General features: G+C 37.2%; 2 protein-coding genes across 2 annotated transcripts in view; one reads left to right on the plus strand and one right to left on the minus strand.

Annotated features, from left to right (window-relative positions):
* The window catches only part of LOC106166654 (lymphocyte antigen 75-like), a 30,375-nt gene extending 11,398 nt beyond the window's left edge, over nt 1–18,977 (plus strand). Inside the window, exons 19-56 of the mRNA XM_024074976.2 lie at nt 38–148; nt 622–672; nt 955–1,134; nt 1,346–1,509; nt 2,008–2,121; nt 2,394–2,512; nt 2,681–2,835; nt 3,049–3,251; nt 3,474–3,607; nt 4,007–4,227; nt 4,858–4,902; nt 5,334–5,512; nt 5,814–5,878; nt 6,046–6,146; nt 6,592–6,726; nt 7,095–7,229; nt 7,648–7,805; nt 8,055–8,154; nt 8,518–8,762; nt 9,118–9,283; nt 9,543–9,803; nt 10,179–10,346; nt 10,670–10,740; nt 11,102–11,241; nt 11,526–11,578; nt 11,692–11,913; nt 12,250–12,493; nt 13,093–13,208; nt 13,400–13,534; nt 14,095–14,223; nt 14,435–14,583; nt 14,868–14,976; nt 15,346–15,605; nt 15,934–16,099; nt 16,542–16,811; nt 17,174–17,344; nt 17,458–17,616; nt 18,011–18,977. Of these exons, the coding sequence (XP_023930744.2) occupies nt 38–148; nt 622–672; nt 955–1,134; nt 1,346–1,509; nt 2,008–2,121; nt 2,394–2,512; nt 2,681–2,835; nt 3,049–3,251; nt 3,474–3,607; nt 4,007–4,227; nt 4,858–4,902; nt 5,334–5,512; nt 5,814–5,878; nt 6,046–6,146; nt 6,592–6,726; nt 7,095–7,229; nt 7,648–7,805; nt 8,055–8,154; nt 8,518–8,762; nt 9,118–9,283; nt 9,543–9,803; nt 10,179–10,346; nt 10,670–10,740; nt 11,102–11,241; nt 11,526–11,578; nt 11,692–11,913; nt 12,250–12,493; nt 13,093–13,208; nt 13,400–13,534; nt 14,095–14,223; nt 14,435–14,583; nt 14,868–14,976; nt 15,346–15,605; nt 15,934–16,099; nt 16,542–16,811; nt 17,174–17,344; nt 17,458–17,616; nt 18,011–18,237 (5,831 nt within the window). The 3' untranslated portion in view covers nt 18,238–18,977. The remainder of the gene's footprint in view (nt 1–37; nt 149–621; nt 673–954; nt 1,135–1,345; nt 1,510–2,007; nt 2,122–2,393; nt 2,513–2,680; nt 2,836–3,048; nt 3,252–3,473; nt 3,608–4,006; nt 4,228–4,857; nt 4,903–5,333; nt 5,513–5,813; nt 5,879–6,045; nt 6,147–6,591; nt 6,727–7,094; nt 7,230–7,647; nt 7,806–8,054; nt 8,155–8,517; nt 8,763–9,117; nt 9,284–9,542; nt 9,804–10,178; nt 10,347–10,669; nt 10,741–11,101; nt 11,242–11,525; nt 11,579–11,691; nt 11,914–12,249; nt 12,494–13,092; nt 13,209–13,399; nt 13,535–14,094; nt 14,224–14,434; nt 14,584–14,867; nt 14,977–15,345; nt 15,606–15,933; nt 16,100–16,541; nt 16,812–17,173; nt 17,345–17,457; nt 17,617–18,010) is intronic.
* Nucleotides 18,978–19,310: 333 nt separating this feature from the next.
* Nucleotides 19,311–23,920, minus strand: LOC106160055 (uncharacterized). Its single transcript, XM_013536566.3, has 2 exons — nt 23,399–23,920; nt 19,311–22,284 (listed from the first exon to the last, which is right to left on the minus strand). Exons 1-2 carry the CDS (start codon nt 23,637–23,639, stop codon nt 19,364–19,366), a joined length of 3,162 nt encoding a protein of 1,053 aa, XP_013392020.2. The 5' UTR covers nt 23,640–23,920; the 3' UTR covers nt 19,311–19,363.
* Between the last annotated feature and the right edge of the window lie 3,176 nt (nt 23,921–27,096).

Consider the following 27,096-nt stretch of genomic DNA (forward strand, 5'->3'; position numbering starts at 1 on the left):
AAATGTTATTGTATTTTATGTCATACTTTCACTTCAGGCCAACCCGAGTCTGGCTGGAATGCAGACTGCATGGAGATTGACGCATCTACGGGTGACTGGAAGGACAGGGACTGTAAAAGTAGAAGAGGATATATATGCAAGAAGAAAGGTAAATGTATTCTACTAGGACATGTACAGGATGCATGGCAATAAGACCATGAGGGATATAGCTACTGGAAAAAGGTCATGGTAGACTACTAGTAGCTACAGTGGCAGTGCATAAAAGCTGAAAAAACTTGCAAGTCATGGATATTTTTTCTCATATTTTTCTTAATTTCTGCTGAATTGTAGTTAGTTGCAAATATCATGAATTCTCCATGTTTTGTTTATTGATTTCCAATGCAAACGTCCAGAGTTTGACCCTTATCAATTAAACCCCACTTCAAGCACATTTTAACACATGAATCTTGAATGATGCTCATTATAAAATGGTGTATTTTGCTTTCTAAATTTGTAAAAAAAAATTATAAACTTTGTTTCAGAAGTACTGTAGACTTATTCTAAGTTTTTTATGTTTGTTTGATATTCATCTTACATGAGTTTATGTGTTGCCTTAAAATAATCCTTTAAAAAATCTTTTAGGCTCTGGTCTATCCACAACAACTACCACATCAACTACCACAGAACAACCAGGTAGGTGCAACTGAACACTTATATAAAAGGATTAATATTGTATTAGTGCATGTACATGCAGATGTATTATGTGTATTCTGATGCAAGTTTATTGTCTGTGTCACAATTCCAGTGTGGTAAGTATTTAAGTAGAGTGTGGAAGAACAAGGGATAATTGGATTTTTAAGCATTCAGTTAAGTCAGTTGCAGTATGCCTGCTGAATAGCATTTAAAGTTTTTCAAGGAAAAAAAAAGACTACAAAATTTATACCTAATAATGTTTTTGTAAATTATTTTCTCAAGGATCTCCATATTGCCCCAAAGAGTGGAGCCTGTATGGCAAGAGTTGCTATAAAGTTTTCCAAGAGAAGAAGATGTGGAACTTGGCCAAAGATGTGTGCAGACGAGAGGGGGGTGACCTCGTTTCCATTGCTGGGGAGAATGAGGCCAACTTTGTGGCCGCATTGGCAGGAGAATGGAATGGTAAGGAGATTATCAAGACAAAATAAGTGAAAAATATGGAAAATATTTGAGGCAGAACTGGTTGACAGATGGAGGGGTTGGCTTACAAAAACGTATTCTTGATTTTGACTTGAAAAGATAAAATAAGTTGTTGTTTTTTTGTTTTTTTTTTCATGTACCTTGACATTTTTGAATACATTGTATTTGGTATTGTATTCTTTATTTTAATCAGATGACAAGTCAGAATTCTGGATTGGACTCAACGCACTTAGAGTTGTGAACCTGTTCGAGTGGTCTGATGACTCCAGTGTAACATACACAAGCTGGAGATCACACGAGCCTAACAACCACCAGGGGAAGGAGCGCTGCATTAGTCTCTATGCTGATGGGTACAATGTGAGTCAAACGTTTTTCAATAAAAAATTATCAGCTTGAAGTTAAATTTAATGTGCTAATGCCCTGGGCTGTTCATGAAGAATGTTAATAGGAACTGACATGTCTTCATAGGGGTAGGGGAGGGGGATTCTCAACACAGTGGCATATCTCTAAGAGTTGTTAAAATGTGTTTCACATTTACTTCACGTACATAGGGGAATTTTTGAAACATTTTTGAAAGGGATAATTCATATTATGACAGTTGTATGTATAGGTGCCTTTATTTCAGTTTTTGACTTTTACATTTTAACTGTAATTTAGTGTAATACTGCACATGCAATTGTATGACAAATTGCATGCTTATTTCTGTCTCAGTTGATTGTTATATATATTGCATTAATTTTATTTGATATTTGTTTATTAATTTATCTGTATTCATTTTCTCCTTTTTTTCTCATTATTATGTAATTTTATTCTCAGATATAATGTACTGATTAATTATTTCATGACAATCAACAGACTGGGAAATGGAACGACAACGACTGTGCCCAGTGGCTCCCCTACGTGTGCAAGAAACCAGCGCCAAGGATGGTGAATCCTCCACCTGTCACCTACACAGGGTGCCCTTATAAGGTACTGCTTGTATTATCACTTAAGCTATATGGTAATTCTGTATTTAAACAAAATTAGGTACAATCGTATGTTGGTGCATTTGGGTATCCATCAAAAATATAAGTAGAGACTTCACCTCTTTTATACGTAAGGATGTCCTCTGAACTCTAAATGGTGTGTTTCACTTCTTGCATTAAGAGGACTTAATTCTCAGTGTATGATACACATTCAAATAATGATATAATACTTATTATTGTTACTGTATTGTATTTTAATCTTTTTTATGACTTCAGAGAGCTACTGGTGCTTACAAAGGGTCCTGTTACTCTGTTTTTGCCACTGGAGCTACCTGGCATGGTGCAGAATGGGCATGTAATAGTACTGGAGGCTACCTTGTGGCCATCAACGACCAGTAAGTACTGAGACCACAGGAGAACTTCTTAACAAAGAATATGGTCTTAACTTATTATTCAGGCAAACTCTTTTCAACGTCATTTTTAAAATCTTTTTTTTTTTTTTTTTTCGCACAAAATTTTCATCCTTTACTCGTGCAGCGGAATTCTTTCATTGCTTTTCTTAGCCTTGAACAAGCCTATATCTCAGGACAGATAGGGGGGAGACTGACGGTGAACATGGAGTTCTGGACTGGTCTCAGCAAGGGCGGGGAAGGCACTTCATATGAATGGATCTCTGGGGACTGGGTGTCCTTTACTAACTGGGACGATGCTCATATGGGTATGGCAATTACTCTTAAATTTCAAGCACCTTTTTTATGTCAGAATTTTAGATTTTTCAAAGTATTATATCTTGGTTACTTACGGTGATTTCTTTGTACATTATAACAGATGAGTTTATTGGAGAGAATAGGGCTAATTTAAGGAGAGGCAGATTTTTATAATCCTATTTATTGTCACTTTATGTGAAAAAAAAAGAATGGCCTTTTTTTAGGTAATGAGAAAGATGTTTGTGTGGTGGTCTCCAAAACTTACAAGTCTATTGGAGAATGGTCTGACAGGAATTGCAATGAAGAGAAATTCTTTATTTGTGAATACAAAAAGGATGGCTATCTACCCACCCCAGCTCCTACCACTCCTAAAGGACAGTGCCCAACAAAATATGGCTGGAGGGAATATGGGAACTATTGCTACAAGGTTGGTGAACTACCTTTTTATTCTTTCACATTTTTTGCCAGCACTGAAAGATCTCAGAATTTTTCTCTATGTGGTAGGGCAAGACCATCAAATGCTTGGTTGGACATTCAAGAAATATGTATCAGTAGTTAGACCTTATAAATGGATTAGGTGTTTACTCACACTACCTGCAGATCTTTTAGCACTAACACCCATATTAACAATATAACATTTTTTTTCCAGACAGAGAGTTTTTACGGCAGGTCAAAGAAAACCTGGTCTCAGGCTCGTGAATACTGCATTGCAATAGGGGGTGATCTGGCCAGTTTTCACAGTGAAGATCAGATGAGAAATGCAACCTCCATTTCTGCATCCAGGTGAGGATTTTTAAAACAATGCTAAAATATGAAATTGCACAAGATTTATCTTTTCCTGCACAATTGTTAAGATAGTAATGATTTTAAAATAATATGTACATAGCAACAGTGATTTTTCAGTTCTATGCAAATTATAATGACTCATTTTAAAAGGACACTTAATTACAGCTACAGCACATGAGGGTAATTTTTTTTTCTTTAGGTAGAGCAAGTTTTGTGGTGATAAATAACCATTCGCATGGAAATAAATAAAAAATAAAAGTGTAATTCTAAAAAAATGCACAAACAATTCCCCCTATACCATTGAATTTACATTTAATTTAATTATTTTTATGCAATAATACACGTCATACTCTTTCAAAATATTTTTAAATATTAAAATATTACTAATGTTTTCAGTCGATACACTGATCTCTATTGGATTGGCCTATCAAAACCCGCTAAGAGTAGCAACTATGTTTGGAGTGATAACTCGGCTTTGGATTATACTAACTGGAAAGCAGGCGAACCAAATGACCACAACGGGCGTGAACAGTGTGTGGAAATAGACAAATATGGCGGAGAATGGAATGATGTCAACTGCAATGCTAGAAGAGATGTGATGTGTCAGATAAGAAAAGGTATTGTTAGGATCAAAAAAAGTTATAATTGGAAAACCATACTGAACACTGTCTTAAACTGTACATGTAGCTAGTATAGTAGTGAGCTGTGACCTTTGATTATTTTTAACCCAAACATTGGTTCAGTTTGTGTGACCGTATCATATTGTCAAGTTGTTTTATAAATTTTTTTAACGTGGATCAATATCTGAGCTGATTATGTCTTGTGTGAATGCAGTTTAACTATGTTCAATGTGTCATAAAATATTTTAGCCAAATGCTAATGAAATACTTTTCTGGTTAATGGAAAATTTAATAGTAATCTTGCTAGTTTTTATACAGATTCTTCCTAGTCATTCATTTATTCCATGTAACCTGTACTAATTAAGCATGAGGAGCATCAACTTCTTATGAAAAGATAATGCTTTAATTGCATTACAAGAAGATTCAACAGATTTAATTAAATTAAATCTTTTATGATGGGCAGAAGTTTTAATATTTAAACTTGTTGCTACTTTGGAAATTTCAATCTACTCGCACCACAGTACTGCTAAAAGAAAACTTAGTACAGTCAAATGTGCAAGCATACCAATTTTTTGCACCAAATAACATGTATGAGTTCCCACTGAACTATTTTTCTTGATGTTCCAGGTGACCCTCTGTTGACCACAATGTCCACTGTTTCACCAACTCCAGGTAAGACAACAGTATGGCAGTGGTTTTAATCAGTTCAGGTGCAAATTATGCATTTCTTACCTGGGTAACACTGCGGGTGGTTTTCTGCTTTGACTGATGTTAGGATAAACCATTCCTTCTACTAGCATAAGATAAAGCCAACGTTTTTGGTACGTCAATTTTTCAAAAAACAAAACAAAAAAAAAATAAATAAAGTTCATTAACCTGAAAGCACATATCACATGTACAACTGGTATAGTCTTAATTTGTATAGCATTCATCAAGCGGGAGTCCATTTAATGGAGGTGTGGATGGTGACAGTTGTCATGATGAGGCATTCTTGCTATTATCTAACTCATCGTGATATTATCATTTAAAAATATGTTTCTTCTTATCATTTTGTCTTTTCATTTCTATCTTTTCTTTTCATCTTTTCATTTCTATATTTGAAGCTCCAACCTGTGGCTCTGACTCAAAATGGCTTGCACACAAAGATTACTGCTACTTCATCAGTGAATCATACGGCTCTGGGACAAAGTCTTGGTATGATGCAAGGAAATACTGCATGCAAAATGGCGGAGATCTAGCCAGTATACATGATAGTGACGAGAATGATTTCCTGCTTTTGGAGGTGAGAATATATTGTGCTAGGTTTGTAGTCATCATACTTTTTTGTCAGAAGTCCCACTGCAAAGCTTTAATTTTCATTTTAAGCTAGCTTTTTAATATGGCATAAAATACTTTTAATTTTTCATTAGTCTCCATATGCTCATAAAGTATCATTTCTCAGGCTGGTATAATATATAATGATAAAAAAGATTTTGAACCAAATGTTTTCATTCTGTTTTCACACTTGGAAAAAAGCTGCTTTGCCAGACAACTACAGGTTTATTTGATTATGTAATTTATCATTTCCATTTTATTTTCTTCAGACAAGCAAGAATTCAAAACAGAAGTACTGGATTGGCCTAAATGAGCTAGATTTACAAAGCTACAAGTAAGTTTGGTTTGTTTCCTGAATATTTGATAAAAAAATTTTACTGCTGGAAGAACAATATACCTGTACAGTTTGAAATTGTTGGTATTTTTTCCCAAAATTTGAGAGTGATATTGTTATATGTAAGAATTGGTTATTTTGCTAAATATGGAACATCTAATGTGCAGATGGTCCGATGGAACACCAACTGACTTCATTTGGTGGGAAATAAACGAACCCAACAACTTCTTGGGAGGACAGAAATGTGTGGATTTTTATACCAGCACAGGTAAGTGGTGCAGTTCTGATTCATTAGTGAACTAATTAGTTTATTGATAATATATCTTTGGTAGTTTTATGTGAAAAATTATGAAAATAAATTGGGTAATTATGAATAACAGTTGCATTTTCGAAAGATTAGAAGTACTCGGTACACTTCACTTCATTTTCATTGAATGAGCTGGTAAATATACATGTATCTTAAAAGCAAATTTCATAGTGTTTGGAGAAAAAACTTCATGAAGTAAGGAAGGGGAAGCAAATATTTTATAAATGTTTAACTAATTTCTGTAAGCAAAACACAATTGTAGATTATTCATCATGCAGTTCTGATAACCTTCATAACTATGACTTAACCCCCCCCCCCCCAAAAAAAAAAACTGACTTACAGTAAAAACAGTTAACTAAAGATTCATAATAAATGGCAATGAAATAACTTATTTTACTACTGACAGGACATTGGAATGATGACAATTGTGGTGACCTAGAGAGCTACATCTGCAAGAAGCACAAGGACAGCAGGACGACAGCCACCCCAGCCCCCACCCCAGTACTGCAGGGAAACTGTCCACCAGGCTTCCAGGGCATTGGTAGGTATAGCAGTGGTGATTGTCATGATATGGCATTGTGTGGTATATGACGTTATATTGTGTGGTATGGCATGTTATTGTGTGGTATAGTATGGTATGGTATGGTATGGTATGGTATGGTATGGTATGGTATGGTATGGTATAGTGTGATGTGGCATGACATTTAATGGTATTAAAGGCCCCACCCCTATACTGTAGGGAAACTGTCCACTAAGCTCCAAGCCTCCAGAGCTTTGGTATATAGTAGTCCTGGCATGACATCATACATTGTGTGGTATAACATGACATGATATCTTATGACATGACATTGCTAGTTAATATTTTTACTGCTAGCAACATTTCTTCATGATTCACTTTCTAATTTCCAGGCAACAAGTGCTTTATGTTAGTAGGGGATGATGTTGATTCCAGCCAGCTAAAGAACTATACAAATGCAGTCGCTGCCTGCGCGGCACTCAACAAAAAGTATACACTAGCCAGTATAACTAACCCACTAGAACAAGGTAGGGAAATTAGCATTTTCTTTATGTTGTATGTACAAATTGCCATTGGATTGTCTCCACTGAGTGAAAGGGTACCTTACTGGACATTTTGTCTCTTCTTAATGACAATGTGTTGGGTAAGACAGTTAATTAAGTAAGTACCATGTAAATGTTTGGTATACTGTGTTAAAAGTATAATGTTTTTTGTATGAATGAATTCTGGTAAAATAAATGTTTCACTTTTGTAAATTTTTTTATTTGGAAAAATTGTACATTGTCTTTAACAAGCTGAGAAGGCACATAGCTTTAAGAGATGTGATAAAGCATAAATTTTATCTAATAAATTATTTTAATCACTCTTACAGTTCAAATATGGTCAAATATACCTGGATTTCATTATGATATCAAGAATTGATTATCATATCTTTCCTACTTCCAGCTCTGGTGACTTCAATGTTGAAGGGTAAAAAAGTAGATTTTTGGCTGGGCTTAAACAAGCTTATTTTGCGAAGGTTCCAGTGGACTGACAACTCTCAGTTTGACTTCACATACTGGGACTATGGAGAACCAGATGGATCTTCTTATGGAAGTGACAGGGTCAGTGATTAAAGTACAATTTATAAAAATGTGACCATCTTGCTTTTGATCTTGCATTTGACTGCCAAATTGAAACGGGTTTTGAATTAAAGTCATTCAAGTTTTGTGTTGAGATCAGTGAGAAATTTATTTTTTAAATCTTCACAACTGTAAAAAAGACTTTTAGCTTATTAATAGTATTGATTATTACAGCTACATTGAAAATATACATTAAATTCTAGACTTTTATTTTAATTTAACACCTTATAGGAAGACTGTGTCAGTCTCACCACTAGTGGAAGTTCAGCCGGACACTGGCGTGATCGAGATTGCAACCTGAAACTGGGATATCTGTGTGAAACCTGGAAAGGTAGGGGTTTGTATCTTGAAATATTTAATAGATATTTAATGGTACGTTTTCACCTGAATTTTGATACAAACATTGCAAAAATGTAGTGTTAACATTATTATTTTCTCACTTAATTCAGAAAAATACTATTTTCAAAAAGTTTTAATAACTGATTTCACTGGCTTATCTTTACATTGTACTATATATTTTACTATCTTAATATTTTAAATGTCTATTTATTTATTGCCTTTATTTATGTTATTATGTTCATTTTAATTTTGTTAAGTCGACTGATCATTTTAAAGGATTTTAGACTAATAATAAATATATATTTTTTCAATTTGCTATATGAAGTCTAATGCTCATTTTGTGATTTTTTAATAGACCCAAGTCAACCAGCGCCACCTGTCACCCAATCTCCAGCTTCATGTCCTCGTGGCTACGACACATGCGGCAGTGATTGTTATCAAATGACAGCAGCCATGACTTGGGACAACGCCAAGGCTACATGTGAGAGGCAGGGAGATAAGCTGGTCTCTGTCCTGGACAGTTATGAAGAGGCCTTCCTCATTTTATACACTCAGAGAACTAAACCACAACCTGTTTGGCTTGGCATGAAGAGGAATGGGGTAAGGGGAGAGACAGCGCTTTGTGTTTCCAGGATAATAGAAAGATTATGAAGAATTAGCAGTATGTGTTTTTTTTTCTGCATCTGTTAAACTGTGCCAGTGAAATTATGATATTTTTCCAACATATTTTACTCTTGTTCTCAGAGTTTGTTAATTGTTCACTTTTAAATAATTTAATGGGATTAATTGAATACTAACACTGATTTTATTTATTTACGTAACAGAACTGATATTGGAAAGAATTGTCTTCATTCAAGTCAATATCCAGAAAAGATCGTATTGCAAGTCATCATTTGTTTTATTTTATAATTATCTAAAATATTTTAATTACCATAATTTGGCATGTGTTGTGTAGCGATCCTACTACTGGGATGACGGATGGCCTGTGGACTATGCCAACTGGGCCAACTCAGAACCGTCGCGTGAAGATGCAGAAATGTGTGTGGCGCTGATGCCAGATGGGCGCTGGAATGATACTGTATGCAGTGCTTCAATACAGGGAGTGTGTAAAAAATCTTCAGGTGAGTATGATATTGTCATAACAGTTCTGACTGTTAGTTTTTTACTCGATCGGTTGAAGAGATTGTTATCCCTACTTAAAGTAACAATGACTAGTAACATGCAATACAGTGATATTGGACAGTTATTTGTTACTTTATTGTTAAAATGACTTCTTTCAAGGTATGTCTTTATATTAAACTATTAATTGTCAATGAATAAAAAGCAGCATTTTTATAATCAATAATAACAGCTCATTTACATTTTAATTGATGATTTCAGCTGTCCCACCATCTGTTGCCACAGACAGTCCCGGATACTGCCCAGATGACAAATCGTGGTTCAAGTACGGTTCCTACTGCTACCTGTTGAATGGCAATGCTTGGGACTCATGGCCAGAGGCAAACCATGAGTGTTACCAGCTGGGAGCCTCACTGCTGACTGTGACCAGCCAAGAAGAGATGAATTTTATCAAGAAGATAGTACGAAGTGAGGATATACGTGGACGTAACGTTTGGATTGGACTTTTAAAGAAACCTGGAGGTAAGAGGATGTGGAAAGTTAAATAGGGAGAAGGTGAAATGTGGATAAGAGTGGGGATAAATAGCCTCTTATTAGCTATTATAATAATGTAAGGAAGTAAAATGTAATGGTATTACTTGGTATTAAAAAATGATATCTTTATCTCTATTTTTTAGCTATTTTCCTTCCATTTTTTTTTACAAGTAAGAGATAGCGTTCAGTTGGTGGATTTCCTAGGAAATGTTCAAGCAAAAACGAAAAAATCAGGAGAACATGCTTGTGTGTTTGGGCAAAAGGGGGGGGGAGTCTTACTTTTACATCACTTTCTTTACCCATGCTTTCCTAACTGCACTATATACGTAAGCTTAATATATAAATCACCTCTCTATTTTCTAGGTGCCTTTGGTTGGTATGACAACACAGCTTTAAGCTATGTGAACTGGGCCACGGGTGAGCCAGCCAAGGATGAAGACAAGGGCTGTGTGTCCATTCACCCAGCCAGTGGGAACTGGGAACTGGAACAGTGCTCCTACTCCAGGGGATATATATGTAAAATAGCCAAGGGTGGGTGTCAATCTAACATGTCAGTTTGCTTTGGATTTGCAAAAAGATATGTCTCATTTTTCTTTTTTTTTTTTTTTTTTTCGTTGTCCTTTGATTTGATATTGTATTAACTTTCAATCAGTAAATGATCATGAATAAGAAGAAAATAAAAAAAAAAGATGAAGATGATTGTGAAATTTAAATTTCACTTGGCAATGCCTGATAACTTTACTAAGACAGGTAGAGTTAACATAAGCTTGAATGGTATTTATCTAACTTGACTGGAATGCTTTTGAATGATTTGATTTTTTTTCCCTGAAAATGATTTCATCTTGTGTTCACAGTGCCTATCTCCACCACCCCTGGCCCATCCTGCAGATCTGGCTGGTATCTTAGAGAAAACATATGCTACAAGGTTTGTGTACTCAGCATTGGAGAAAAATAGCAGAATTATTGAAAAGATTTAACATTAAAATGTGTAGGAAAAATCCTAACATTAGAGGAAAAATAGTTACGAAAACTGCAGTATCATTGGGAAGGTTTAACATTAAAATGGGTAGGAAAATACTTAACATTAGAGGAAAACTACTGAAAAATATTTGTAAAAATGTTGACAGCTTAATCGGTAGAAGAATAGTAAAAAAAGTGTTAGCTAAGTATAGAAGGCATTTCTTGTTAACAGGCACGCTCGCACACACACACACACACACACACACACACACACACACGAAAAAAAAAAGAAGTAAAAGTTTTTAAGCTTGGAATTATCTTTTCAGGGCTTCTTTGAGTATGACTCCAACAAGAAATCATGGGAGGAGGCTCGCAGTTTCTGTCGTGCAGAAGGCGGAGATTTGGCTAGTTTCCACAGTGAGGCAGAAAAAAATTGGTACTTGGAGAATCTGGGATATTACTACAGGTAAAAAGCTTACATACTTGTTTATTTTACAGATACCTTTATTTAGTACATGAAATTGTTTGTAGAAATTATTTCTGCACAATAGTTATTCTACCAGATTTTTACACTGATTTTGTCTAGTCTGTGTACAAGGACATTTTTTGTCACAGCAAAGGTAATTTATTTGATGTTGAAAATTTATCATATTTAAGTCTAACTTTGAATTCTGTAAAACCTGTTTACCACTTATGGTAATCTAACGTTTAATATGTTCTATACTGGATTGAAATTTTGTTCTTTTTCAGATACTCAGTTGGCAAAGAGCCATCATGGATTGGACTTCGCATTCCTAAAAATGGTAGGTACTTGCTTATTAAATTGGAACAATGAGAACAAAAAACTCATTATAATAGTAGTTATTATGATTTGTGCTTATTATTATTATTATTTTTATTATTATTATTATAAAAGCTGCAAACAACCAGCACACCTGGTCAGACGGCACAGCGGCAGATTATTTCAGCTGGGAGAAGGGACAGCCGGACAACCACAATGGCAAAGAGAAGTGCGTCAGTATGATATCCAGCACAGGAGAGTGGCGAGACGATAACTGTGCTGGTGCCAGAAGCTGGGTATGTAAAGCACCATATGGCGCCACACCACTTCCCAGCACCACGACACCATCTAGCACTGGTGAGTTAAAGTTTAATGTGGATTTTTTTATTCTATGTAATGATTGATTGATTGATTGATTGATTTTTGATGATTATGTTTTAGATGTTTCTTATCTGTTAATCTATAATCTCTTATAAATTTTTAATTTTGCCCTTTATTTGCTCTTTGTAAGAATTCTCATAGAAATTAAGAAATCTGAAATTGGGACTTATTAGTGGATTTTTCAGATATGAATAAATGTCTAGGTTTGATTTCCAATATGCTTATGATCTAGAGTATTATTTTCATCATGATTTCAATATCATTATAACCATAATTGGTATTATTATTATTATCAAAACATTATTGTTTTAGACCATGGTGAATGTGGTAAGAAATGGAGCCTGTTTGGGGATAACTGCTATTTCTTCAGCGAACTTTGGGGTGACAATTCGCGTGAGTCCTGGTTCAAGTCGCGCGAGTATTGCCTGAGCAATGCTGGTGACCTGGTCAGCATTCACACTGAGGCCGAGGCCGATTTCGTTACGACGCTTGTCAGCAAAAGTCAGCACATGAAGTTGTGGGTTGGAGCCAGCAATTTCGACTTTGAGGGATACAGGTAAGTGGTGGATGGCGTTTCTAGAATTTTGCTACATTGTACTTGTTTATAGGCTCTATATACATGCCCCAGGCATTAATTTCAAAAAGAATTATCAGCATTATGAGTTGTATATATATATATATATATATATATATATATATATATATATATATATATATATATATATATATATATATATATATATATATATATATATATTAAACCATACAAAGTGAATTTTATTGTTAAATGAGCTACAGGTTACTGTCTGTACTGTCCGTAGCTATACAGAGCAATGTCTGTACTGTCTGTAGCTACAGGTTGCTGTCCATAGCTCATTACATGATACATAAATAATTCACATGGCTCATTTATATTTTTGCTCAATATGTAATTCATTTGTTATGGGAAGAAAAGTGTCTGCACATGCACTTGCACACAAATACACACACAAGGACAATCTTGGTCTCACTGTCTCATTAATTTTCAAATGATATCTTGGATTTTGAAGCCAAATTTTCATACTTAATGGTGCTTTTTCAGTATGCTCTGGTGCATACACTTAGTAGATACCAGTAGGTAAAAGGAATGATAATTTTGTGTTTCTTTTTTCGTAGTTGGACTGATGGAAGTCCCATGAACTACATCAACTGGGCCAAGGGGGAGCCGAACTCTCTGTTTGGTGACCAGCGGTGTGTGAACATCTACTCGGGGACAGATGGGATGTCGGCAGGTGAGCCATTGTTACTCCAGTGATAATCCTGTATATTTACTTGTTCATAGCGCTCTTTCTCTCTCTCTCTCTCATTCTCTCTCTCTCTCTCTCTCTGTCTCATGCACCTGTGTGCTTTTTTTTAAATTTCCCAATATGCATACATACAAAGTTCACACACACACACACATACATTATTGTGCTGGTTTCAGGCACCTTCAATGATGATAACTGTGGAGATCCCTTGCCATTCATCTGTAAGAAGCACAAGTCCAGCAGCACCCCTGGGACAGTGGCCACCACCCCCACCATCCAGGGCAACTGCCCCAGGGAGTTCCAGGGCATTGGTGGGTATACTGGATTAACATTGTGATGAATTAGGCTGTTTTTACAACCATGGACTAACTAGACGGTGGATCAAATATGGCGCACACTTTACAATGGATTCCTGCCTCCCATGTGCATTAATCTAGCAGGGGTAGAGCAATTAAATGTTGGCACATATTTGATCCAGGGACTAGTTAGTCCACAGATCAACTGGTTTTGTGAATGCAGCCTTATACATTATTGCTGCATTATGCCTTATGTTTGATTTCTTGTTTTCATTTTGGGAGCTTGTTTATTTATATATTTGTTTATTAAGTTTTTATTTATTATTTAATAATTGTCATTGATTTTTGTTTATGTTTTTGTTTTTTGTGTTCAATCAGATTATTTTTTTTTCCATTAAAACAAAAAACAGAATTAATTTTATCAGTACAATTTTCCTAATTACCAAAATATGCCTAGAGACTAATCACTATTATATTCCCTTGAATTTTTTTTTACTGAGCTTCAGATCTGAAGCATACCAAGAAAAATGAATGGATAGTTAGCCTAATATTTTTAACTTATATACATTTCATAGGCAACAGATGTTACAAATTTATGGGAGAAGACCCATCAGAGAGAAAAAACTGGACCAATGCTGCAAGAGCCTGTCAAGATATGGGAAAGGGGTTCACGCTGGCCAGCATTACAAACCCTATGGAGCAAGGTAAGAGTACCCTCTAGAACAAGTTCAGTCAGATTTCTTATAAGAATACCTCAAATGCAGCATGAAAAAAATACAGTTAGAGAATTTTTCCTGGACCCAGCCCATTTTGAAAAAAGAAAGTGGCCTTGATTTGCCAAATATGAATAAATCAGCATATGATGTTTGTTGTTGATGATTCTCAAAGTACGCGTCTCTGTCATCTCCTTTTCAGCTTTTATAACCAGCCACCTACAAGCCAAAGGGACGGATTACTGGATAGGACTCAGTGACTACTACAAACATCACTTCTTCCGCTGGTTGTCAAATGAAGATATAATCTATACTAACTGGGGCAAGAATCAGCCCACTAACTCTTGGAGCGTAAGATATTATTTATTTTTTATTTTTTATATTTTTTTCATCTATACTGACAAGGTTCAGACTTGTTGCTCTTGGAGTGTTTAGCATAAAGCACTGAATGCGCTTGACATAATAGTTTTGTTGGTTTTCAGATTCCCAAATATTTATGCACAACTGCGCATGCACTTCTATAACAGTTAATATGGTCAAGAACATTGATGATGACTTTACAGTGAACAATATTTAACAGTTACAGACAGCATAAAGTTGCAATTGCTGAATATATTGATATTCTTTTAATTCAGTCTGACGATGAGCAGTGTGTACAAGTACGAGCCGCCAGAGGCAGCATAGGAAAGTGGGCAGACTCCAAATGTTCCGATGTCGCAGCTTTTATTTGTCAAACCTGGAAAGGTAGAATATTCTGTCATTCAGTGAATGTTTCATTGCACATTTCCAAGAAATTCTTGACATTCGTTAAAATGAATTCAAAAAGTCTTAAAAGTGATTACTGTGCAAGTTGAAAACGTTTCCCTCTTTTTACTGATAATAATGTGTCTTGAATAAGGTGTTTGAAATAAAGGAGGAGCTTAATAAAAATGTGTGGTAAATTGTTGTAGGTACAACAGTTCTCGTGATCTAATTCATTTTCCCCTTTGTGTGATTCTTAAAATTCTTACAATTAGTGCATCTTCAGTTCGTGTCTTAATAACGTATCAATTTGTTGTAAGTTTTTGAAGGTTTTAAAAACCTCAAGTAGAGGTATATATATTTCCTTCATAGATGCCAAGATTCCAACCCCTTGGACACCCGCCAGTACTCCCGCCCACCCGTGTAAACCGGGCTATCGCTCCTTCGACGGCCAGACCTGCTACAAGCTGTACACTGAGCCCAAAATGTGGACCTACGCCCACCGCCAGTGTACGGAAGACAAGACTCTGTTGGCTTTCGTCCCAGATGCTCTGGCAGAGGCAAACTTGCAGACTTTCATGATTGAGACTCAGGGGCAGCCAGTTTGGCTGGGGTTGAAGGATTTGGGATATGTAAGTTTCTGCTCAGTTTGAAGTTTTCATGTGTTGCAAGACAATTTACTAATTTCTGACAGTCCATCGCTTTTTCTTTAGCAGATCGTAACTTTATTTTAAAAGTTGCATAATTGGTATACCTTAGTGATTTCAGGAAATTGTTTCCGATTTCCCTATTTTAAGGTCTTACGCTTATTCTGTGCCTTTCATAATACTTTAAACTTAGAATACAGATACTTTCTAGTGCATGTTACCGATTGTTTATTATTTTTTGTCTTTTGTTGTTTATTCCCTACTCTGCTCCTTTCATCATTTTTTATTCTAAAATTTTTATTCTGTACTTCAGCAACGTTTTATGTGGGTAAACGAGTGGCCTCTCGACTACACCAACTGGGCAGAAAACGAGCCCCGGACTGGCAACGGGGAGGCCTGCGGCGTGATGAGACCTGACGGGAAGTGGCAGAACTCCGTCTGCCACGACAAGTTCCCGTTTATCTGCATGACAACAACAGGTATCTTGAGGGAATATATTGTTATCTATGAGGAAAATATTGTTGTCTTTGAGGGATGTTTTATTTGTGAGGAATATATTGTCATCCATGAGGAATGTGCAGAAGGAATTACACTGTAGAAGCACAGAACATAATGCTCCCGCGCCATCAAACATGTTTAGAACGTTCTTTTAATACCTTCACTTCATGCCTAATATTCGCCTCACTATGTTTATGCTTCTTACATGTAAAATTATATATCCATATGAATTATTCACACCTTTTTTTTTTAATTTCTGCGGTGGCGTCCTGACTTACATTAAACAATGGCACTATCTGCATCATGCCTGATCTCACGAATATTGCCATTAATTTCAAGAGAATTTTTCCTGAATATTACCGTATTATTTTCCATATCCTCAATATAACATGTACGGTAACTCAGTCCTCTATATCTCCGCAGTACCAGCCCCCACCACGGTCACCCCCATGCCAGGCTGGTGCCCAGACGCTCCCGAGGGTCAGCCCTGGCTGGAGTACGGGACGTCCTGCTTCTACTACAACTCCAACGCCTACGAGAACTGGGCCGAGGCAAACTTTGAGTGCTACAAACGAGGAGGGCACCTGGCCTCCTTTGCCAATCAAGATGAAAGCGATTTCATTTTCGGTCTTTTGGAGAATGAGGTTGGACCGAGAAATATGTGGATTGGTCTCGTTAGGAGGACTAATACAGGTTTGTTTGTGATTTAATGTGATGGCTCACGGGGACAGATTGAGGATCCGTTGTTTGTCTGTTATAATTTTCTTCAAATACATTTTATATAAAGATTTTTCTTAGAGGTTATGTTTTCACCTCTAAAATCAGTTTAATTTTAGCCAATTGCTTAACACATTCGAATTTGAACGAGGAAAATAAAAATAATAATGGATAGGTTACTGGTTCCAGCGCCATTGTTTTTATTGGTTTAGGGCAACAGTCATTCGCCAACTTGTTCAGCAAAACACAATTTAAATGATACCATTGAATAATCCCCATATATTGCAGTATCTGTAACATTTGAATCTTATTTAAATGTTTTCGTTTTAAAATTACAGATCCCTTTGAATGGTACGATGGATCAACCGTGGACTTCACCCACTGGGCCCAGGGCGAGCCCAGTAATAATGGCGGGAACGAGAACTGTGTGGAGTATCGAGCCGACACCGGAGAGTGGAACGACAACGACTGTTCCGTCAACATGGGCTTCATTTGCAGCACACCAAGAAGTGAGGAAATGTGGATTTATTTCAAAATTGATCATATTAGATATCAATTAATTTATTTTTTTTTCTTTTTGAAAGATCACACGATACTTATAACTCCTGCCATTCCTTTTCAGTAATCCCCACTACCTCTACTACAACAGTGAGTACCACACTCGGGACGGGTCCTACTCAGTCGTCTCAACCAGGGGGCAGCACTGCTGCTTCCACACTGGCACCATCACCAGTGGTGCCTGAGAAGCAAGCTGGGAACAAACCAGACAGCACAACGGAAGGTACTTATCAAAATTTTGAAGGAAAAACTGGGTGTATTTTTGTGGTGAACGCATGCAGTCATCCAGTTGACAATTTTAGGACGCAAAATACCTCTTGTTTTTCTTCAGCGTTAAACTGCTGACGAAGTGCATATTGCCTCATTACATTAAGAATCCACATAAATTGAATAAAAGCCAAGTGTCCTTGATTTTATTTATCTGTCTATTTATTTATTTTTAGATAATATTTGACACCATAATGATTATAAAAATGTGTTTTTCACAGAGCACATTTCTCATTTAATAATAAACAACCACAAATTAACCCAGCAGTATTTTCAAACACATAACTTGTCTACTTTACAGCACTATGCGATGCATGAGAAAAGTCCTGTCTTCGTTCTATTTGTTGTAGGTGTTGGTTTGACCGGTGGTAATGTCGTTGGCGTGATCATCTTGTGTGTTGTCATTGTGGCTCTCCTAGCTATCATTGCCTATGTGGTGCGTAAGCAGAGGCAGCAGTCAGGCGTCCTGGCTTTCTACAGTTCAGAGCATGCGGACAAGGTTCAGCTGTCGGGGTCAAGGTCGAGCATGGAGAATCCTGTGTATGACATGTATAACTCAGACTCTGATAAACCATAGTACGTTACGGTGTTTAATGTAAGAGTAAACCAGTCCTGAAAATGCTTGTCCCTCAGATATCAGAGAGACTTCAGAAAGACTCAGAGAGACTTAACTTTAAGAGAGTGTAAAAGGTTTCTAAGAAGTTTAATCCATCTGCCTTTTGCCGTTTTCTTAATTATAGGACACCAGTTAGGATTAAAACCTCTGATCTCGGGATTTGCATATGTAATGCATGTGCGTCTTTCCTATCATTATATTCCTGTGACAATTGTATGTACTTAATGTATTTAATTGGCTGAATAAGCATAACTTTTATTATTATTATTACTAAGAAAACAAAAACTATAAAAAAACTTTTGAACATGTCTTCTTTTCTTCAAAAAAGGTAGAAAAAAGTCTTTAAGACCTGTGACACCGTGCTATACAGGCAAATACTTAACTTGGCATTAGAATACCCTCATATCAAGGTTTTCTAAAGTACTGAACAAATTTAAATATCAGAATAAAGTATCAGTGAAGCAATAATTTTGCAACAAACTAACGACTTCGATCCTATTGAAACCATCGGTCTCCGTAAATGTTTTATGGAATATTTCAGGTTCAAAGGTATGCCCAGGTAAAAATGCGTTCTTTTTTCAAGACACTCAGATCCCACATAAAGATATGTGAATTGAGAAGTGTATACTCAAGTGTGTCGCCGATGCCTGGAATATTTTTCCAAATTAAACTCTGAAAACCATGCATGCGTTGGTAGCAGCCAGATGAGTGCAGACGCAACAGTGGCCGTCGCTCTTTTGACTGCTTAAGGGGTACAGGTGAAATCTGAGCTCAATAAAGAAAACTAGACGCTGACGTGAAGCTTCTTTGTGGGGCGTGTAACTCTTTTACTGAAGATAATTTGGAAAAATTTGTAATAGTTGTAATACTTTTCATAGTTGTCATATGAATTAGGAATGTTTTTTTTTTTTTTTTTTTTGCATCACTGACTGATTAAACACAAATTTAATCCTTATTTTCATTTATCAGTCAAAAAATAGGAAAAATCTGATGAAAATGAATTACAAAAAAAATCCATATTGAATGTCACATCGGTATATCAAATCCCTTTATCAGATGTCTTCATACTACATGCATTATTAACTATTTAAACAAAATCTCCGCAGAAGACACAAAATTTGTTCAGAAGGTAACTACACAGTGTTCCAGGTGCGGTGGCCATTGTATATCCTTGGGAAAACTTATTATATAAATGCACCGCAAATGACTCAGTATGCACTACATGTAGAAGATCAAACGTGCTGTTTTCAATGAAACAGGTTTTCGTTATATTCTGATATTCTATTGGGTAAAATGATTGCTGATATAAACGTCTCACAATGCAGGACTTATTTGTTTGCAAATCTTCAGCACTGTCGACGTCACACACCCACGTGGGATGTCTTCTCGCCACGCGCGTGAGGAGTTTTGGTCCATTTGCACCCCAAACTGTTTGATTATAGTTGTCTAAGAACTCTTTTATACACTCACGGAGAAAAGGATTGTGCTTATCAAACTTGAGAACAGCCCCATTTAACATGGACTTAGCTGTGTTTTCAAATGCAGTTACATTATTCAGATCTTTTAAACTCTTAACTAAAATGACGTCAGTGTCCATATAAATGCCACCATACAGATAAAGCAAAACAATCCTTATCAGGTCGGTCTCGTGACTATACCAAAATTTTCCTTTTGAAATAACTGGTATTCTTTTCAAAAAAGTTTTCGAGCAATTTGTAAAAGTTTGTGAATCCAGATTTTGAATGTTCTTTAGTAAATTTCTTAGGGTGTAGTTTTCCACCTGTACATGAAAGCCTGCTTCAGAAAACGCAGAAACCTTGTTATGTGACAGAATATTGCTTAAAATGCGCACTCTCGCGTTGGGATGGTGGTAAAAAATACTCTCGAGTGAACGTCGATTCCTCTGCGTCAAGTCAGACGATGTGTAAACCTGAAAGAACGTCAACACACTGCTTTTCTTATCTTCAAATCGCCTTAATGATTTTAAAGGAACTGTCCCAAAGGTAATCGCTATTTCTCGAAATGCAGGAAATTTTCTAATCTCGTGCCACAGTGTGGCGCGGAAGCGAGCAAAATTTTCACGCTTTATGTTTTCTGGTTTGTCCCAGTTAAAGTTTTCCAACCCCTTGAATGACGTCATCATTCTGTCCACCGTTACTGTATGGAAAAGTTTAGTTAAACCTTCTGATCGATTGCCTCCTCCACCAGGTAAGACATCCGTTTCCACAAACACCACTGGAATTCCCATGGCAACGCACGGAAGAGCGCAATGAATGCGTGACGTCAAAACCAGTTTTGCGCGCGAATATAGTTCCATTAAATGGTGTGCTGCTTCATAGCGCGCTATTCTGTCAAATTTCATCGAACTGGGCAAGTTATGGGTAACAGTAATTGCCGATTTTCGTATGTGATAAGGAACAATTAATTCCAGAGCTCGCTGATCCACGTCAACGACAAGAACGTCCTCTCTTGTAATTTCCAGATTAGGATTATGCATCAAAAGTGTCAAACAGGCCGACATATACACCAAATTTTTTTTATCTCGTAAAACTCTGAATGTGTTTTCATCACGAGCTCCTACAGGGCCATGGTTTTTCAGGTAATTCTCCCCAGATACAGTTAATAGCTTATTCCAGAAATTTGGTCCAAAATACATCGATAACATTAAAGGATTAAGATTACCTTTTGGTGGCCATATCATGTCAGCAGAGTTATACCATGCGTTTAGAAATATCGTAATTGTTTCATTGGGGTTATTGGCTTGGCTGGAGACAGTGGACCCTTTCCTTAGCTTAGCTTTAGCTTCAAAATTGCCATCGCCAACTTCGCTTTTGGTCAAATAAAAAGAGCTATTCTTTAGATTACTGTGAGTTATAAATCTGGTGTATTCTGTCACACTGACACATTTGGCATCATTGTCTGACGGCGCATGAGTCTCTATACATGTGACGTCCCATGTGTCACGGTCCACAAATCGATCAACAAAAGGAAGAAACTGGAGCGCTGCTAAGGTCTGAATCTCATCTCCGGCGTTTATATCTTTTGCCACAGTAGCTCGATGATCAAAAGTCAATACCCCATAGTGGTCACGTCGAGAGAAATTTAACACATGTTCTCGAGGACCCACTTCAACTTGTCTATTGTCTAGCTGGCTTAGAACTCTTGAACTCAGCAATATCGAATCAGTGTCCCATTTTTGGATTTGACTTCTACTTTGGCTAGTATAAGCCAACTGAATCACAGCCATGGCATTTTTGATGAACGGAGAACGTCGTTCAAATCTGGATATCGAAAACATACTCTCATTACCCACCCATTCACCCTTGAAATATTCATCTGGTAACTTTGACGTCATTATTGACTGCATATCTATGTACACCCCACCAAATGTCCACAGTGCGAGTAAAACACTTATTTCATGCACGAGTACTTGAAATCTACGGCCCATGAGCAATTTGAGAATCGCTGACCTGGAAACGAAATCGTCCAGAGGTGTATCCTTTGCTAACGTAGGCAACAGTAACCGCAGGGATTTCCCGTGTTTCCATAGCTTGCCGTCTATTTGATTCATACATTCACTACTTCCACATACAAAAACCAGACTTTTCTCACGATTTAACTTGACAAACGTGTCTATTTTATTCATTAACGCTTGCGGAATTGCGGTGTAGTGCGACCACAACATGACAACGTCTGAGGTCGTATTTGAATTTTGACTAAATTGATGAGCTGTGGTTAACGAACCCCCTTTGTGGAATGTTGACACGGATGGCTTGGGTTCGTATATTGTTGGCATGGCAGCCGGCAATAAACGAAGAAAACCTTGATTCTCCAGGTGTATGATTTCTCCTGAAGATGACTTGACGGGCGGCGGTTTTACGCCCACAGTGTGAATTTCGTGAAGATTTTCTTTTACTGGTGATACGCCAGAGCCAGCCTTGCCAACCGGTGGTACAATAGCAACTATCTCTTCAGCTAAGTCTGTGGCTTGATCTCTCGATAGGCCATCTGAAATGAAACAGACTGATGCACACACGGAGGTATTTCTGATAACTTACGTCGCATTCTAGGATTTACCAACTTATAATAACTCATCAGGACCGGGACTGTTGGAGGCGTACCGTTGCATGTGCCACGGCGGGTCAGCCTTGAACCTTCCGTCTCTGATGATGATGAATAACTTAGGGGCCATTCAGAATTTAAGATCCGAGTATCAACTGGTCCAAGGCTCAAATATGGCGGACCCTACATGAAAGGAAGATCGCTTAATCCTGTAATGATCTCTCCGCCTCTCACGCGCCTCCCTATGCGTCTGGTAGAATGGAGCCAAGATTAATTACTGTGCCCCTGCAGGGATGACGCGTGGGGAGGCGGAGAGACCATTACAGGATTAAGCGGTCTTCCTTTCATGTAGGGTCCGCTATAATTGAGCCTTGGACCAGTTGATACTTGGATATTTCATTCGGAATGGCCTCTTATACACGTTATTCGTATAACATCCTGCATATATAATCTCTCCTTCATGTTTTCGATGTGAATAAGAACGGGGTCGCCTGAACAGAATACAATCAAACTGTACATTTTAATCGATAAAAAATTAAAAACACTCTGCAGGGGATTAACCCGCCAAAATGAATTTTCACGAAAAAAAATCCTAGTTATTACTGCACTATCTCTGATAGTGCTTGTCAAATATAAAATTCTTGTTCAAAATAGAAATTCGCATGTAACAAATCTTATCCAATGTTTCATATTTTTATAGAATTTTATTTTTGAAATATATAATTATATGTTATGTACAATGTCACCTCTCTTATCAATGTTTTCAAAATAAACACACAGGAGAGCACTTCTTTTTCTATTTTTATGTGGTTACGATTTCATTATGAATGTTTATCATCGTTGAAAACAAAATTTGATTCTGCTTGTGGTATTTCTGGCTCTTCTCGTACTAATGTCAAGTTGAGAATAGCTTTCTTGGACTGAGAACTTTCAAGGTACAGTGCATATGCACCGGCCATTTCTACTTTAAAATTATCTTTAGAGCCTTACAGCTGGATAAGCTGTTGAAATATTGAATTACGATATTAACTGTTAAGTTCCCATTGGAACTTTACCTTACCTATAAAAAGAAATATCAACATGTGAACCAATGCCGCAGCCACTAACAGCAACAGTAGAGCGACTGTTCTCTTACGACGTCTACACATTTTGGCCACCATCTCTGCATACATCGGTTGACAATGGATGATAAAATTGGGAAAGGGTAAAAACCTCGCCTGGAAGTGGCGTAAGTGTTGTCTTCCCAATGTTAACTCAAATTTGGTGACGCGTAATGGTGACTGACGTCTTTCTCCGTCCATCTGTATTCCACCCCTTCTTTAAAGCACTCTCCTGTCAAAAGACAATAGGCCGCGCCATGCTTTATTTCGTGTAAAGTCACGCCATCCACGAATGCGTGCCACTCACCAGTGCATGGAACTAGGTAATACAACATGTAGGACGGTCGCTGGGCTTTTAGCACTAATCAACTCACGCAGGAAAAAGATGAACACGTAGAAGTAGAATTAAACAAATTCAAGTTTTATAGCATACTTTCTCCAGTAATCACGCAGAAAAGAAGACGACAAGAAATTAGTAGAAATGAACATTTCAAGTTTTATTTCATACTTGCAGATATAACAATTTACAGAGGTTACTGCAACAAAAGTTAGCTTTCATATTTTACATTTCCTACACCTCTAGTGTGATTTTCTTTGAATTTTTGACCAATACAACTTAAGGAATCTGAGTTCCAAGTAAGGCTTTTCCTCCATGGTCGTGCAACTTTCTTCATTAGGATGATACCCAGCTTCGAGCGGTCCATCTTTTAAACAAGGGAAGGGCCAGTGGGGATGTTTCATGGCTAAGATCTAATAAACGGTATATTACATCTTAGTTCATGGTGAGGGACTTAACATTTGCCGTTCACTAAACAGATTTACGGCCCATTTGGTACTTGCTTGCGTTGTGTTTGGTATTCTGGGCTTTACGATAAATAGAGCAGATAATATTGTCTCGGTTTCGCCTCGCCAATTATTTGCTCTATTTCTCGTAAAGCTCAGCGCCTCGTACTTTGTGGATACCATAGTCTATAGGGTGTCCTTTGATATTGTTTCAAACCATTTCCATTTTTGCAAGGGTAATTTCTGGTTAAAAACTTTGCTAAATGAAATATAAATTGATAAATATTGAAGACCGATAACCACACTAAATGTGCCAAATTTTCATAAGTCGTCGGTAAAAGGCATAACTCTTTGGCCCTTCGGAACAATGTATACCTTCTAACCAATAGGAAGGCCTATATTGCCGGTACTAAGTAATAGATAGACCCAGAGTCAGCGAGGGTTATGTGGCATGCACGAGTGCGTAGCACGAGTGGATGTCACATAACCCCCGCTGACCAGGGCTCTATCTTATTTAGACCACGGTCCATGAACGGGTTATAACGCATTCATGCGAGACGTGCGGTTATGCGAGTTACACCAAGACCCCATTTCCAGAGATTAGATTGATCTACTTTAGATCGACCTAACTCCCTGGGGGTTCACGCTAAACAGCTGTCAGCCGGGCGGACACGAAAGTTAATTACCCCCTTACAGCTTGTAGTAGGCGGGACGGACATTTAAGCCGGATTATCTGACAGTAAGCTAGTGAGACTCCCCGCGGGGATAGATCGATCTAAAAGCTCTGGGAATACAGCCCAAGTCTGAGTGTTTTTGTTCTTTACTTCCACCGTGGTCTAAGGCTAATTTGGCCTTGGCGTATTTGAAGGGACTTGGCTTGGTTGGTCAGCAGCAGTCACTTGCGCTCTTCTGCCATTCCTATGATAGTAACGATCGAGTTCACAAAAGAGTAGTTGTCAATCTAAGGCTCTGTTCTCACAACTTTTAGATCGATCTATCACCGCGGGGAGTCTCACTAGATTACTGTCAGATAATCCGCCTTAAGTGTCCGTCCCCGCCTACTACAAGCTATAAGGGGTAATTAACTTTCGTGTCCGCCCGGCTGACAGCTATTTAGCGTGAACCCCCAGGGAGTTAGGTCGATCCAATGTAGGTCGATCTAATCTATGAGAATGGGGTGTATGAGAATGGGGTGTAACTGCTTCTATTGGCTGGTCAACTCACCACATTGATAGAAACAAATTCTAGTCTAAACGTTCGAATCATGGCATATTGGCAAGGAATATGAAGTTAGCGGACCCCAAAGTAATTGTATTGGGGGCACTTTGGACTATAACACCTCAAATGTTTTACACTCGCATGTTCATTTCTTAGCGAATTTTCCAGCCCACACCATATGGGCTACTACTTGACAACGCTCGATAGATGTGATGTTTCTAATGCCGATTTGGTTGCTATGGGCACTGTATGCCAGCCCGTATCTATCAAAGATGCGCCAAAAGCAGTATTGATCGTGGTAGAAAAAAGGAGATTGCATGAACTATATTTACTGAACTAATTAGAAAGACTTCAACATACTCTGTTATCCAGTCATTTATTTCGTCGTTATTAGGATTGTTTGTAGGTATAGTATAGCTTTGACCCAAGAATAAACTGGGCACATTTATTTCCCCAATTCCCTACTGAGTGCTCTAATAAATCATCACGACTAAGTAATTAAAGTCGCCTCGATAAAAGTCCCACCTTCATTATTTCCACCTGTTCAGGAAGTGTGACTCGGGTCGATTTTTCTCCTTCTAGAACCATCCTTATATTTTGGCAAGGCACGGGACTTTTCTTTTTCTTTTTCCTTTTTTTTTAAGAGACATACAGAAAAATCTTATTAGCTTTTTATTTTGTATATATAACACTAGCACTCCTTTCTCATATTGAAAGTGAACCTCTTCTTCATTATGAAAAACTTCACATTTTTTCAAATGCCTTATTTATTTATTTATTTATTTATTTATTCTTGGAAAGGGGGGAGGACACCCAATAACCGATTCTATGTAGTTCGTTCCTTGTAAAATAGGCCTACCAAGAAGACGGATGGCTAGGTACAGGTAGGTAAATATTCTCAAATTTGCCATAATGCGGTAATGTAGTCTACCAAATTCCTATCAGATTCAATCCCACTATAGTCCGGTTGCTTAGGGCAAAAAAATGGCCAAATCGTGACACAGCGGATAAAAGCACCAAACTTTGCATGTGGGTACCTTTTGACATACTAAATCAAATTAGAGCCGTAGCCCATGGAAAAAATTTACCGTTTGGCCAAAAAATCCAAAATGGCCGCCAATTTGTGAAATTTTGTAGAAATATATACATATCTATGTTGATTTTTATCAAATTAAGTATTTTCTCAATGTTTTCCACATCGTTATTACCCATATTATGCATATGTGTCAGATACCAAACTAGTGTCCTTGGACCTATTGAAAAATCCAAGATGGCCGCCGTATGGCATAGGAATACTAGAACATATACAAGGGTGTTCAACTAACTAATGCCAACTAGGAAGATGCATTGCCCACTATTTAATTAATTTTGTTTCCTATTACACAAATAATATATTTGTGGTGAGTAACTAACCTTTATTCACAGGCAATTCGAGAAAAATCCAAGATGGCCCCCATATCAAAGGAATACTAGTATACACATAGGGCTTCTTCTGCCATGGAGATATAATATTAATTGATAAATTAGGTTTGTTTCCGAGTATTTTCCACATCTTTTTAATTCATATAATATATATGTGATGAGAATGTTATGTGTATCATTTTTGAAAACAAAACAAAATGGCTGCCATTAGCCATAGAAGGTGGGGTTCAGTTAA

The sequence above is a fragment of the Lingula anatina genome, chromosome 7, assembly GCF_051362555.1.
Source record: "Lingula anatina isolate TDL-2025a chromosome 7, LinAna3.0, whole genome shotgun sequence".
NCBI classification, from domain to species: Eukaryota; Metazoa; Brachiopoda; class Lingulata; order Lingulida; family Lingulidae; genus Lingula; species Lingula anatina.